Here is a 13,742-nt window from a genome sequence, read left to right on the forward strand (position 1 = left end):
CATTGATTAGGCGGTGGTCCACGCAAAGTCGCCAAGAGGCAAGGAGCAACCCAAGGGCTGGACGACCCTTGAGTGACCTTCCTCAAGCATCTGAGATTTGCTCGTGGATTACTTTGCGATCTGACCGTGACACACGATACGGCTTTTGAGGAATCTGGCGAGACGAACCGGTATCTATAATGTGGCGGGCATAAGAAATTGGATTAGAGGGTGGTCGAAGCGGCTGGCAGAAGTAGAAGATAGCCCAGTACTGCAGAATAATGTCTTCACGTAAGTGGCACTGAGTGGTGCTCCGCGTTAGGTTGATCATGTAAATAACTGTAAGGTCAGCGTTGGACGCTGGAACGGGTTCAGCAGTGGCTGCCGCGCCCATCACCACAGCTAGAATCGTATCGGGTTCACATAAAACAAGCTTCAGGCCTCTTTCCAAGAACGGATTGAGATGATGAACCCAGTGTCCGTAACAACGCGCTGCCGTTAACCAGACAGTGCACTTTAAGCAGGTCGACTGCACTGGCTCCACTAGCGCTCCAGTCATTTCACCTTTGGCAAGGGCAGCGACCGCCGACACACCAACCACAGCCCGCGATGGCGCGATAATCTCTTGAGATACCCAAAACACAGTCCTGGCGTCCATCCACTATCCATGAGGCTGGGCACAGTGATACGCTGAAAATAAAACTCGCCAGTTGCGCAGTCGACCAGCGCTCCACAGAGCTTCAAAAAGTCTATAGAGTGCCACTGTACTACCAAGAAAGACCGCAGTATACTGACGTCTCTGGGTTAAAATCCCCAAGTTCCCAGTTGACAACTGTGCGAGATCAGCAATGAAGCGCGGGCCCTACATCCACGTGGAGTCCAGCCAAAGTCCTCGTCGAACACCACGCCCAGGACCCGCACGCCCGGTACGTGGACGCAGCAGAATACAAGGAAGAAAGATTCGTGGCAGTGGATGTTGTGGCGGCTACCGGAAATAAGACAACGGCAGCGACCGTGTGGTGCACGGAAGACATAGACCCCTGGGAAGCTGCCATCGCTCTGGCGCTCTCGGAGGCTGAGTGTTGCACCGTGTTCATTGACTCCAGAAACCCTGTGTGGAACTTTGGCAAGGGGCGAATGTGTGCGCCGGCGTCCGCCATTATCGGTATGATTCAGCTCCAAGACCGCGGCAACACTATCCGCATCAAGTGGATCTCGGCGCACGCGGGAGACTGTGCATCCTCACCAAATCGCAATAAGACGGCCCATCCGGTGGCGCAAGCGCTTGCATTCCGTGCCGTCGAAAGTGACCAGTGTCCCGAAAGTTAGGTGTCCAGTGGTGATTTTAAACAAAGGACCGAATGATCAATAACGAGGAACTGACTAAGCGTTACCGCCTAGCTCGACGGACAATGCCGCCGTCCCACCCGGCACTTAGTCGGGAGGAGGCGGTCACCCTACGGCATGTACAAACCGGATCACTCTTAGCCATGGCAGTGCTACACGGCCTCCAGCTAGACATCTACACAAGTGATATATGCAGTGTAAGCAAGTGGGTCGCGCGGGGCAATCACACATCATGTGGGACTGTGCCAGGTCCGACGCTGCATCCAAGGCATACCCGCCGGAACTTCAAAGTGCTGGGCAAAGTACAGACAAGGACATTCAACTATGAGCCGTCTATCAGGCTCGGGGTGCGCTCGACAAGCACAAGCCTCATAACCCACTACAAACGAGACAAAATGAGGTAATGGAGAGTAGAGCATAACCCCAGGTCGACGCTTGGCCAGTGTAACGAGGCTTTAGACCTGCAGCTCAATAAAGTTATACATACTGTGAGCCTTCCGTGGATGTTCCTTAATTTGTTCATTCCAAGATCTTCCTCTTTCATTTCTACATACCATCATCATCGTCCCGTGGCTCCGGCTCCGGCACGCGCCTGGGTTTTTGTCATCGGATTAAAACGCTAGACAAGGCATCGCTGGCCTTGCCGTCACGACCTTGCCGTCACAACCAAGCCTTCTTTCACAAGTGGTGGAGGTCAAATTCGATCCCCCTTGCTGCCTCTCGCTGGAGCTACGTTCCGGTCGCCGTTTGGCAACTCCCACCATAGTCATGTCCACCGAGAGCAATCCCGACCAGGCCGGACCCTCTACCTCGGCTGCACCAGCGCCTCCGACTCTGGCCCCACGTCAACGTGACCCGCCGCTATTCGCTGGTCGTCGCGACGAAGACGTCGATGACTGGCTCGACACATATGAACGCTGCAGTGCCTATAATCGGTGGGACGATGCTTTAAAATTCCTCAGCGTTTCGTTCTATCTCATTGAGGTCGCCAGAAACTGGTTCATTAATCGCGAACCCCACACAACTAACTGGACCACTTTCAAAGAGCAGTTCCGGCAATACTTCGCCGACCCGGCAGTTCGGACTGAGATCGCGAGAAACAAGCTCGCTTCCCGCCTTCAAGGTCCTGATGAATCATATGCGTCTTACATAGAGGCGGTTCTTGCACTTTGTCGGCGCATTAGTCCCACCATGACAGAACCTGAAGGTGTGCACCACGTCTTAAAAGGGATCAGTTCTATGGCTTATCATACCTTAGTTGCCCAGAATCCTTCAAGTGTTGATTCAATTATAACGACCTGTCAACGCCTCGGCCAGCTGCAGTCCTCTCGATTACAGCCCAGCTTCGCAACTGGTCCGACCTCTGCTGATCTTGATGTGCGGGCAATAATTCAAGCAATCATCCGCGAGGAGCTCCAAGCACTCAATCCTTTTTGTCGACATGGGTGCGATCATTCTTCCGCACCTTCTAATGACGCCGTGCTCCGCAACATGATTAAAGAAGAGTTATCAACTATCCCCCTTCATGGATCACTGCCTTGTCGTGGCGGAGGGGCTTGCGAAACTCGATGAAGTCGTGAGCTCTTCTGTGTAGGGCCACCCAAGATAGACAGGTCACGGCAGAGAGTTCTGACAAAATGTGATTCACTGGAGAAGGTAATGGCAACCCACTCCAGTATTTCCTGCCAAGAAAACCCTATGGCCAGTCACAATACCATTATCGATATGGCGCCGGAAGATGAGCCCCCCAGGTTGGAAGGCGTCCCACATGTTACTGGGGATGAACAAAGGGCGATTCCTAGTAGCTCCAGGACGAATGAAGCGGCTGGGCTAAAGCCAAAAGGACGCTCAGTTGTGGATGTGTCGGGAAGCGACCGGAAAGTCCGATGTTGCAAGGAGATATATCACATAGCAACATGGAATGTAAGATCTATGACGCAAGGTAAACTGGATATCGTCAAGCGAGAAATGGAGAGATTGAACATTGATATCTTGGGTATCAGCGAGCTCAAGTGGACCGGAATGGGAGAATTTAACTCCGGCGACCATTATGTCTTTTATTGTGGGCACGAATCCAAGAGAAGAAATGGGGTCGCTCTCATAGTAAACAGAAGAATGGGCAAAGCAGTGCTAGGGTACAACCCCAAAAACGACCGAATGATTTCACTTCGGATCCAAGGTCACCCTTTCAACATAACAGTTATCCAAGTCTATGCACCGACCACTGCTGCTGAAGAAGCTGACGTTGAGAGATTTTATGCGGACCTACAATGCCTTTTAGACCGCACCCCATCATCAGACGTCGTTTTTCTCATAGGAGACTGGAATGCTAAGGTCGGGAGTGAAGAAATATCCGGAATTACAGGCAAGTTCGGTCTTGGTGAGCCAAATGAAGCTGGGCAGAGGCTAGTAGAGTTCTGTCAAGAAAACAACCTGACCATAGCGAATACTCATTTTCAACAGCACAAGAGGCGCCTGTACACATGGATTTCACCGGACGGTCTGTACAGGAATCAGATCGATTATATTATTTGCCGGCAGAGATAGAGAAGCGCTATACAAGCAGTAAAAACAAGGCCTGGGGCCGATTGTGGCACCGATCATCAGCTTCTTGTTGCCAAAATTAAGCTTCGATTGAGGAAAACGCAGAAAACTAGAAGGCCTTTCAGGTATGATCTGGATCAGATTCCATTAGAATATGCTGTGGAAGTGAGGAATCGATTTCAAGAATTAGATCTAGAAGACAAAGAGCCCGAAGAGATGTGGACTGATGTTCGTGATATAATACAAGAAGTTGCTACTAAGATAGTTCCAAAGCAAAAGAAATGCAAAAAAGCAAACTGGTTATCTGAAGAGGCTTTGCAAATAGCTGAGGAAAGGAGGATGGCAAAAGGTATGGGGGAAAGAGAAAGATACAAGGTTCTCAATGCGGAATTTCAGAATATAGCAAGGAGAGATAAGAATGCCTTCCTGAACATACAGTGTCAAGCAGTTGAGGACAACAGCCAATTAAGGAACAGAAGAGCTCTGTATAAGAAAATCAAAGATATCAAAGGAAGCTTCTGTGCTAAGCTGGGCGTGATAAAGGACAAACGAGGCAAGGACCTCACTGAAGCCTCAGAGATAAAGAAGAGGTGGCAGGAATACACAGAAGAACTGTACAAGAAGGACCCGGATGTGCAAACCCAACATAGGACGGTTGTGCTTACTGATCTCGAGCCGGGCATCCTGAAGAGTGAAGTTGAATGGGCCTTAGCCAGCCTTGCTAAGAACAAAGCTAGCGGAATTGATGGTATTCCAGCTGAGTTGCTTCAAAACCTCAGCCACGACGCTGTTAACACACTGCATACATTATGTCAAAAGATTTGGACAACCCTGCAGTGGCCACAGGATTGGAGGAGGTCAGTTTACATCCCCATTCCAAAGAAAGGCAGTGCCAAAGATTGTTCCAACTACCGCACGATCGCGCTTATTTCGCATGCTAGCAAGGTGATGTTAAAAATCCTGCAAGGTAGGCTGCAGCAGTATGTGGATCGGGAGCTTCCGGACGTGCAAGCTGGGTTTCGCAAGGGCAGAGGAACTAGAGACCAAATTGCCAACCTTCGCTGGATCATGGAAAAAGCAAGAGAGTTCCAGAAACCCATTTACTTCTGCTTTATTGATTATGCGAAAGCGTTTGACTGCGTAGATCACAGCAGATTGTGGCAAGCTCTCCAAGAGATGGGAGTTCCAATTCACCTCATCTGTCTCCTCAGGAACCTTTATGAAGGGCAAGAGGCCACAGTCAGAACTGGGCATGGTCTTACTGATTGGTTTCCGATTGAGAAAGGGGTGAGGCAAGGCTGCATACTGTCGCCCTGCCTATTTAACCTATATGCAGAGTGCATCATGAGGAAGGCCGGTCTGGACGAGTCTTCAGCTGGAGTGAAGATTGCTGGAAAACGTATCAACAACCTTAGATATGCGGATGATACCACTTTAATGGCAGAAAGTGAAGTGGAACTCAAGAGACTTCTGATGCGCGTACAAGAAGAGAGTGAGAAGTTTGGTCTTAAACTGAACATTAAAAAGACGAAGATCATGGCGTCTTGTCCTATCAAGTCTTGGAGCATCAATGGACAAGAAGTGGAAGCTGTGACAGATTTTCTGTTCTTGGGCGCCAAGATTACCTCGGAAGGAGACTGCAGCCATGAAATTAGGAGACGCCTGCTTCTGGGAAAGAGAGCAATGGTTAGCCTTGACCGCCTAGTAAAGAGCAGAGACATTAGTCTGCCAACCAAGATCCGTATAACCCGTGCTATGGTCTTTCCAGTTGTGATGTATGGATGCGAGAGTTGGACTGTGAAAAAGGCTGACCGCCGAAGAATTGACGCGTTTGAATTGTGGTGCTGGCGAAGACTCTTAAGAGTTCCTTGGACTGCCAGAAGATCAAATCAGTCGATATTGTCGACCATAAACCCTGACTGCTCATTGGAGGGTCAAATTCTAAAGTTAAAGCTCAGCTACTTTGGTCATCTGATGAGAAGAGAGGAGTCGCTGGAGAAAGATTTGATGTTGGGAAAGGTTGAGGGTCGCCGGAGAAGGGGTAGGCAGCGAACGCGATGGTTAGACGGCATTCTCGAGGCATTGCAGATGAAGCTATGTGATGTTAAGAAGATAGTGAGAGACCGGAAAGCGTGGCGTGACATGGTCCATAGGGTCACGAAGAGTCGGACACGACTGAATGCCTGAACTGAACTGAACTATCAACTATCAGCCACCCCATGACATCGGAACCTTCTGCAAACAGTCCAGCGCCGACCTAAGCGCACGTCGCTGCATCCCCCCTTCTTTGGTTCCCCCGCCCCGACCGGCACCAACTTACAACCACGTTAATGCAATAGCGATGGCTCAACCTACACCACCCTATTACGCACCTTGGCGTCCCTCCCGACCAGTCTGCTATTACTGTGGTATCAGAGGACATATATCCCGCTTCTGTCGTCGCCGCCTTCAGAACGAGCGCCGTGGTTACGACACCTTCGAAACTGACATGCCTTCAACCTCATATTATCAACGCCGGTCTATTCCAAGCCCACCTCGACTGTCCTCCCCACCTCCAGTATCTTCCTCAGAGCCTCGTGGGAACCATGTACCCCGACGCCGGTCCACATCCCCATACCGCCGCTCAGCTTCCCCTCTACGCCCCGCAACCATTCTCCCTGTCCGCAATCCGGAAAACTAAGTGTTGCAGCTTCCGGAGGTCAAACTGAACTCTGCGAACTTACTAATAGTCCTCCTGATCGCCCTATAATGTGATTGCTGTTATCGCTGAAGGTTTACCGGTCGAAGCTTTGATTGATACAGGGGCTGCAATTTCTGTAATTCATGCTGATTTGTGCTACCGTTTGCGAAAAGTGACAACACCATATGATGGGCCTGAACTCCGTGGAGCCAATGCCGTCCCTTTGCGCCCTTCAGCGAAGTGCACCGTACGAGTTGTTATCGACGGCATCCGTCATCATGTGAAGTTTGCTGTGCTCTCACCTTGTGCGCACCTGATGATTTTTGGATGAGATTTTTTTTCAACCGCTTCAGCGTTAATTTCTTGTGGTGACCGTGTTATACATATGACAGACAGTGATTTTTCATCTGACTTTTCTGAACGACATCAGCCCCTCGTTGCCGCCGCTGATACTGTTTTGCCTCCTCAGTTGCGAAAAACTGCTTACTGTTGTTTCTGACCACATCACTTACGGGGACGTACTCATAGCACCATCATATAGTCATCTTGTACGCGGCATCGCTTTCCCGTCAAGTCTTGTCCGGTTCCACGACGGTTCAGCGACGGTACTGGCCACTAACACTTCACGTGAATCCCTCGTGCTCTCAAAAGGAACTTCTCTGCATTGCATGGTGGATGTTCAACCTTTTTCCCTGATGGTGCTCACCGCCCCTCCGCCTCAGCAAAGTGTTTCATCAGACGTCTCTCTTTCTGTTCTCGCAAAGACTATTAATCCTAAACTCACGCCGAACCAACGCCAAGAACTGCTGACATTGCTTCGACACCACCAAGCCATTCTTGATGCCACTTGCACACCACTGGGACGGACTAGTGTTGCGCACCATCGCGTGTTTACTGAAGGTAGCTCTATAGTTCGCCGACGGCCTTATCGGGTTTCCCTCTCTGAACGAAAAGTAATTGAAGAAAATGTAAATGACATGGTCCATCGCAATTTAATTCTTCCCTCAACAAGCACATGGTCCTCCCCAGTAGTGCTAGATAAAAAAAAGGACGGCTCGGTACGCTTTTGTGTTGATTACCGCGCACTCAACAAAATTACCCGCAAAGATGTATATCCGATGCCACGAATTGATGACGCCCTTGACTCTCTCCGAGGTTCCGAAATTTCTCGACCTTGGACCTCCGCTCAGGTTATTGGCAAATACCTATGCACGAGGACGATAAAGAAAAAACCGCTTTCGCAACACCCGATGGCCTTTACGAATTTAACGTTAATGCTTTCGGACTTTGTAACGCATCAGCGACATTTGAAAGAATGATCGATACTGTGCTTCATGGCCTAAAATCAACCTGTTTGTGTTACTTGGACGATATTGTTATCTTTTCGGAAACCTTTAATGACCATCTCACGCGCCTGAATGAAGTCCTCACCTGTCTCGCTTCGGCAGGCCTTCAGCTCAACACCAAAAAGTGCCAGTTTGCACAGAAGGAAATTAGAATATCGGGATATCTGGTCAGCCATGACGGCATTCGCCCAGATCCTGAAAAAATAATCGCGGTCTTGAACTTTGGTCGTCCACAACGAACTACAGATTTGTGCAGTTTCCTCGGCCTCGCCTCTTATTTCCGGCGTTTTATAAGGCATTTTGCAACTATTGCTGCACCACTTCATGCGCTACTTAAAGCACGCAGCCCTTTCGTGTGGACGGACCAGTGCGAAACTGCTTTTAATGACCTAAATCACGCCCTCACATCAGATCCTGTTCTTAGCCACTTCAGTGACAGCGCTCCAACTATCCTGCACACCGATGCCAGTGGTCACGGTCTTGGCGCTGTACTTCTGCAGCGTGATGCAACATCGCGTGAGAAAGTGATTGCCTTTGCCAGTCGGACTCTGACTCGAGCTGAGAAAAACTACACCATTACCGAGCAGGAGTGTCTTGCCGTCGTCTGGGCTGTCCGAAAATTTCGCCCTTACCTATACGGTCGGCACTTCACAGTTGTGACCGACCACCATGCTCTTTGCTGGTTGTCTTCACTCAAAAATTTGACAGGCCGACTTGGCCGCTGGATTCTAAGCCTGCAAGAATACCATTTCGACGTCACTTATAAATCTGGTCGCCAACACCAAGACGCCGATGTTCTCTCTCGCTGTCCCCTTTCGGAATCAACTTGCTGTTTTTCTTCCCAATGCATTCCACCTCTGACCAGAGCCAACCATCTCTTTGCCCGACGTATATCACAACCGTTTGTTTTGACGACTCTGAGAACAAGCACGCTCTCCGCTCACAGCAATTAGCCGATGCCTACTGCCGTACTATCATCGAGCGCCTTATCGGCGCTTCGGACCCGCCCAATGCTAGGCTTCGCCGACAGCTTCGCAATTTCAAGCTCGAAGATGGCATCCTACTCCGTTACGTGTATTGCCTTGATGGAACTCGCTAGATCCCAGTCGTGCCGCGAATGCTTCGCCCCCGTATACTGGCGGCTCTCCACGATGACGCTACTCCAGGTCACTTTGGTTTTGACAAAACGTACGACCGCGTGAGAAAAAGATTCTTTTGGCCTGGCTTATCTCCCACCGTTTCCAAATACGTCGCATCCTGCCCTCTGTGCCAACGTCGCAAACGGCTGACTTCTTCGCCCGCTGGCCTTCTACCACCTCTTCCTTGTCCCGCCACGCCATTCGACGTAGTCGGCATCGACTTATATGGTCCCCTACCTCTCTCCGATGGGGCTAACCATTGGACTATAACAGCTGTCGACCACCTCACACGCTACGCTGAGACAGCACCTGTACCGACTGGTTTCGCTGAAGAAGTAGCAAATTTCTTTTTGCGATCAATTGTATTGCGTCATGGCGCTCCTCGGGTGCTCCTAAGTGACCGCGGTACAGCCTCTTTATCGAAAGTCGTTGCCGAAGTTCTTCACGCGTCATCCACCCTTCATAAGGCAACCTCAAGCTATCATCCCCAGACTAACGATCTGACTGAGCAATTTCATCGCACCTTGTCAGACATGATATCCATGTACATCACACCAGATCATCGAAATTGGGACACTATTCTACCATTCGTCACATTCGCCTATAACACAGCAGTACAACGGACTACCGGTTATTCTCGATTTTTCCTCGTTTATGGCGGTCCTCCCACTACAATTCTCGACGCTTCCTTCTTCTCTACGCCTGACTACTCCACATCAGTACCTACCCATTTTTTTATCTCGTGCAGCCAGATGTCGTCATCTGGCCCGCCTCAACACGGCAGCGTGCCAGGAAGACCGCAAGGCTCGCTATGATTCTACACATCGAGTGGTCTCTTTTCGTCCTGGAGACGAAAAACTGCTTTATACACCATTGCGCACCCCTGGCCTTAGTGACAAATTCCACCACCGCTACATCCGTCCCTATGAGGTGATGAGCCAAACTTCCCCAGTGATCTACAAAGTGACGCCTATTGATCCCCAGCTGATCGACGCCACCGTGGAACTGAAATTGTTCATGTGTCTCGCTTGAAACCGTTTGTGCGCCGCGATGCATCGCTTAGTTAGGAGCGGCCAGGCTGGCCGCTTCCGACCCCCCGGGCAGATTGTGTGAGCGTTCCGTGTATGTTGTTGTTGTTGTTGTCCAAATAACTTATGGCACACACCCAAAGAGGGGGATCGGCCAAGAATTGGGTAGCAAAGATTTTTTAATATGGTTTCATAACAAAAAATGATTTGAGGGGTAGAGGAATGGAAACAAAACGGAAAATAAGTGAAATATAAAATGAAAAGTGGTAACAATCACGGGAAATTGACACTATAATTGTAGAACAAGTGATGTGTAAATATTTAGCAGGGCAAACGATTTGAGTCCAGTAAAAAATTTTGCATGGCGGTAAAAACAGACCTGTGACTGTGCCCAAGGATGGTGGCGCCAAATGATAACAATGTCGGGCTGCTTAAACTAAGGCCAAGCTTTTGCAATGGCCTTTCCATCAACTGTTCTCTCAACGTAGTAAAGCGGCGGCAAAACAATAAAAAGTGATCTAATGTTTCTTGTTCACCGCAAAATGCGCAGACGGGAGACAGTGCCAAACCAGACCTGTAAAGATAGAAATTTAAAGGTGGGATACGGCATCGCAGCCTTGTTAGTGAAATCTTAAGTTGCCGTGAATGACATAATTTTCTATTCCAAGAATAATTTAGATGCAGGTAGTCATCAGATCTTAAAATATGTCCATTTTTCATATTTAATAGAACGTTTCTTCGAAACATCGCTGCGGTGATGTACGCGATCGCCGGAAGGGTAGGTAATACGGCGCCATTAAGGGACTCTTTTGCCAAATTGTCAGCATATTCATTTAAAGTCACATTGCTGTGGCCTGGTACCCATACCATACGTACAATTTTCAAATGTCTAGGGATCAGGGAGACAAAGGATTTTACTATTGCAGAATCCACCGAAGAAGAGAGAGATGAACACAAGGATAGAGAGTCGGAAATTACTGTCACTTTAGAAAAAGAGGAGTCTAATTTCCGTAAAGCGAGTGCCACCGCCAGAAACTCCGCCTAAAAAATTGGGGTGAAGTCCGGAAGCCGGACAGAGAAAGACCAGTCTAAATGTGGACAATATATACCCACACCCGCCTTTTCATTACTTTGAGATCCGTCAGTAGCTACAACTAAACTAGCGGAAAGACTTCCTAAATGATCTTCTAATAATCCGTTTAGAATAACGGATGATAATGTTTTGGCATTATTCGGGAATATGTCGTCAAAGACAATTTTAATAGATTAACCAATGGTTTGTATGGGTAGAATACTAGGAACGGAAACATTTAAATGGTCCAGCAAATTTTTGACCATAACAACCTGCGGGGTGTGAAATTTAGACCAATGGACACCGAAAAAGAAGGTCGGTTGACCGCAAAAAATAGACATAGATCGGTGAAACTCTGATTCATATATACTTAAGTACGTCTGAACGGTTAGAATTTGTAATCTATATATCAAGGGTGGAATCCGGGCTTCAAGGTAGAGCACATTGTTGGCAACAAATTTTCGAAGTCCAAGACAACCGAAGCGCTTCTCGCTCCAAAAGAACAAGCGGTCGAATTTTATAAGCTGCTGATCCAGAAAACAAGACTGAACCGAACTCTAAAATTGGGCGCACATACATAACATAAATCATTAAAAGGACATCTCTCCGCATTCCAGACCTGGGACGACTAATTCGGCGCAACATGCCCATGGCCCGAGCCCCTTTCGTAGCAATATGGTTAATGTGGGGCTGCCATGAAAGGTTACCATCATAAGTGACCCCTAAATACTTTAATGATTTACCCTGTGGTATTATTTGCTGCTGATACGTTACAGACATACTTACAGAATCTTTTATATTAAATACGAGGACTGCGCTTTTGTTGACAAATAATGTGAGACGCGAGCCACACAACAAATTCTCAATAGAGCTTAGGTACGTTTACAAGTGGAGATAAAGGGATTGAATATCCGATGCAGTTGCAAAAAACGCAATATCATTACCATATACGTAAGTGCGAACGTCATGATTAACTGGTACTGAGCTGAGTCGTATGTTGAAAAGGACTGGTGAAAGGACTGCTCCTTGCGGCACTCCCCTGGCTTGTTTATGTCTGCCAGAATGGACGCCATTTAATGCACAGTAAAACTCTCGGTTTAGGAGGAATTCAGATATCCAGGCTACTAAATAATGTGGAAACTGAAGAGATTTTAATTTTTGCAATAGAATGCTATGCTCAACGCTATCATAGGCCTTGGCTCTGTCTAGCGTTATCAAGGCAGCGTGCTAAAAGAACTCGACTCTCGAGATGAGCATGCGCATTCCAGATGGAACACTTTTGACGGAAACCAATTTGGCAAGGGCTGAGGATATTTTCTTTATTCATGAATTCCGAAACACGTATAAGTATGACTCTTTCAATTTTTATGTTAATGCAATTTGTCTAATATTATCAAAGGACAAGGCACCGCCTTTATTCTTAAGTAAAGGAATTATTTTGGCAAGTTTCCATTCTGGGTGTATCCAAGCATGTTTGATGGAATAATTTACTAGCTCTAATAACGTCTGAGGTGACTCGTCAAAAAGAATTTTTAACATTTTTGAAGTTACTTTATCAGGACCGGGAGCAGCGGCTGGTAATCTCGTAACTATAGGAGAAACCTCAGAAATGGAAATTTGAGGATCATAATTAACTGGTTCCATTGGCATTACAGATATCGAGCCCGAAGGAAGTGCAGACGAGAAACGCCTCTCGAGTCCTTTGGCAATTGTTTCAATTGTGTCTATTGCTTCATGGGGAGTCAAAATAAAGGAATGTAGATTTTGTGCTTGGGGAATCTGTTTCCGCGAGCGTAAAAAACCAAAAAGAGCAGTTCGATTGCCAGATTTAGAGAGGATATCAAAATGCTTAGCATCATACTCGTCCTTCGCTTTTGCAACTGTACGTTTAAAAGTAGCTGCAATGAACTTGTAATGCTGCCAGTTTTTCGGGCACTGGTTGTAGAGAAACTTTTTCCATGGCGCCTATCTACGTCTGTAATCTCGGGAACAATCAGCATTCCACCAAACAGTTCAAGTATTCCCCTTTGAGCTCCGTACCAAGACCTCAGACTTCTTACGGTTATCCTCAATCACCGACCATAAGCGTTTTGATTTTTGTTCTTCATCCGTGTTAGTCAATGACTCAAGGTTAGAGCGTAACGTTGACTGAAAGTTATCATAATTGATAAATGACTTCAACTGAGAAGTCGCTGGAGTTACAGGGTGATTAACCTCAAACGCAATCGGTATGTGGTCACTAGAGGTGCCACAATCAAGTGTCGACCAATTATTAACGAAGAGACTGGGAGACGTAAAAGTTAAATCTAACACAGATTGACTGTGTTTTCTTTTAAAAGTGGCCGAACCCGAATTTCTACAGGAAAAGTTATTATTTGTTATCCAATCCCAAAGGCGCTTGCACAGCTATCTGTCTTGTAGCCCCATGACACATGATGCAAATTAAAATCACCAGCCAGAAGAACTGAGTTTCGACAATTAACTAATAGCAGAACTAGAGGTTTTGTATCTTGTACACCGCTAGGGAAATAAGCATTCACTAAGGAAAACGGACAGTGCCCTGGAATTTCAAAGCCTAGGGCCAATAACTCACAATCTATAGAAGAT

General features: G+C 47.7%; 1 protein-coding gene across 1 annotated transcript in view; it reads left to right on the forward strand.

The window, feature by feature from the left end:
• The first annotated feature begins 1,146 nt into the window (after nt 1–1,146).
• Nucleotides 1,147–13,742, forward strand: part of LOC146188596 (uncharacterized) — a 116,439-nt gene continuing 103,843 nt past the window's right edge. The window contains exon 1 of the mRNA XM_084605086.1: nt 1,147–1,303. Within this exon, the coding sequence (XP_084461212.1) occupies nt 1,147–1,303 (157 nt within the window). The remainder of the gene's footprint in view (nt 1,304–13,742) is intronic.

Source organism: Amblyomma maculatum, chromosome 5 (genome assembly GCF_055883805.1).
Source record: "Amblyomma maculatum isolate TAMU_Amacu chromosome 5, ASM5588380v1, whole genome shotgun sequence".
In the NCBI taxonomy this organism is placed as follows: domain Eukaryota; kingdom Metazoa; phylum Arthropoda; class Arachnida; order Ixodida; family Ixodidae; genus Amblyomma; species Amblyomma maculatum.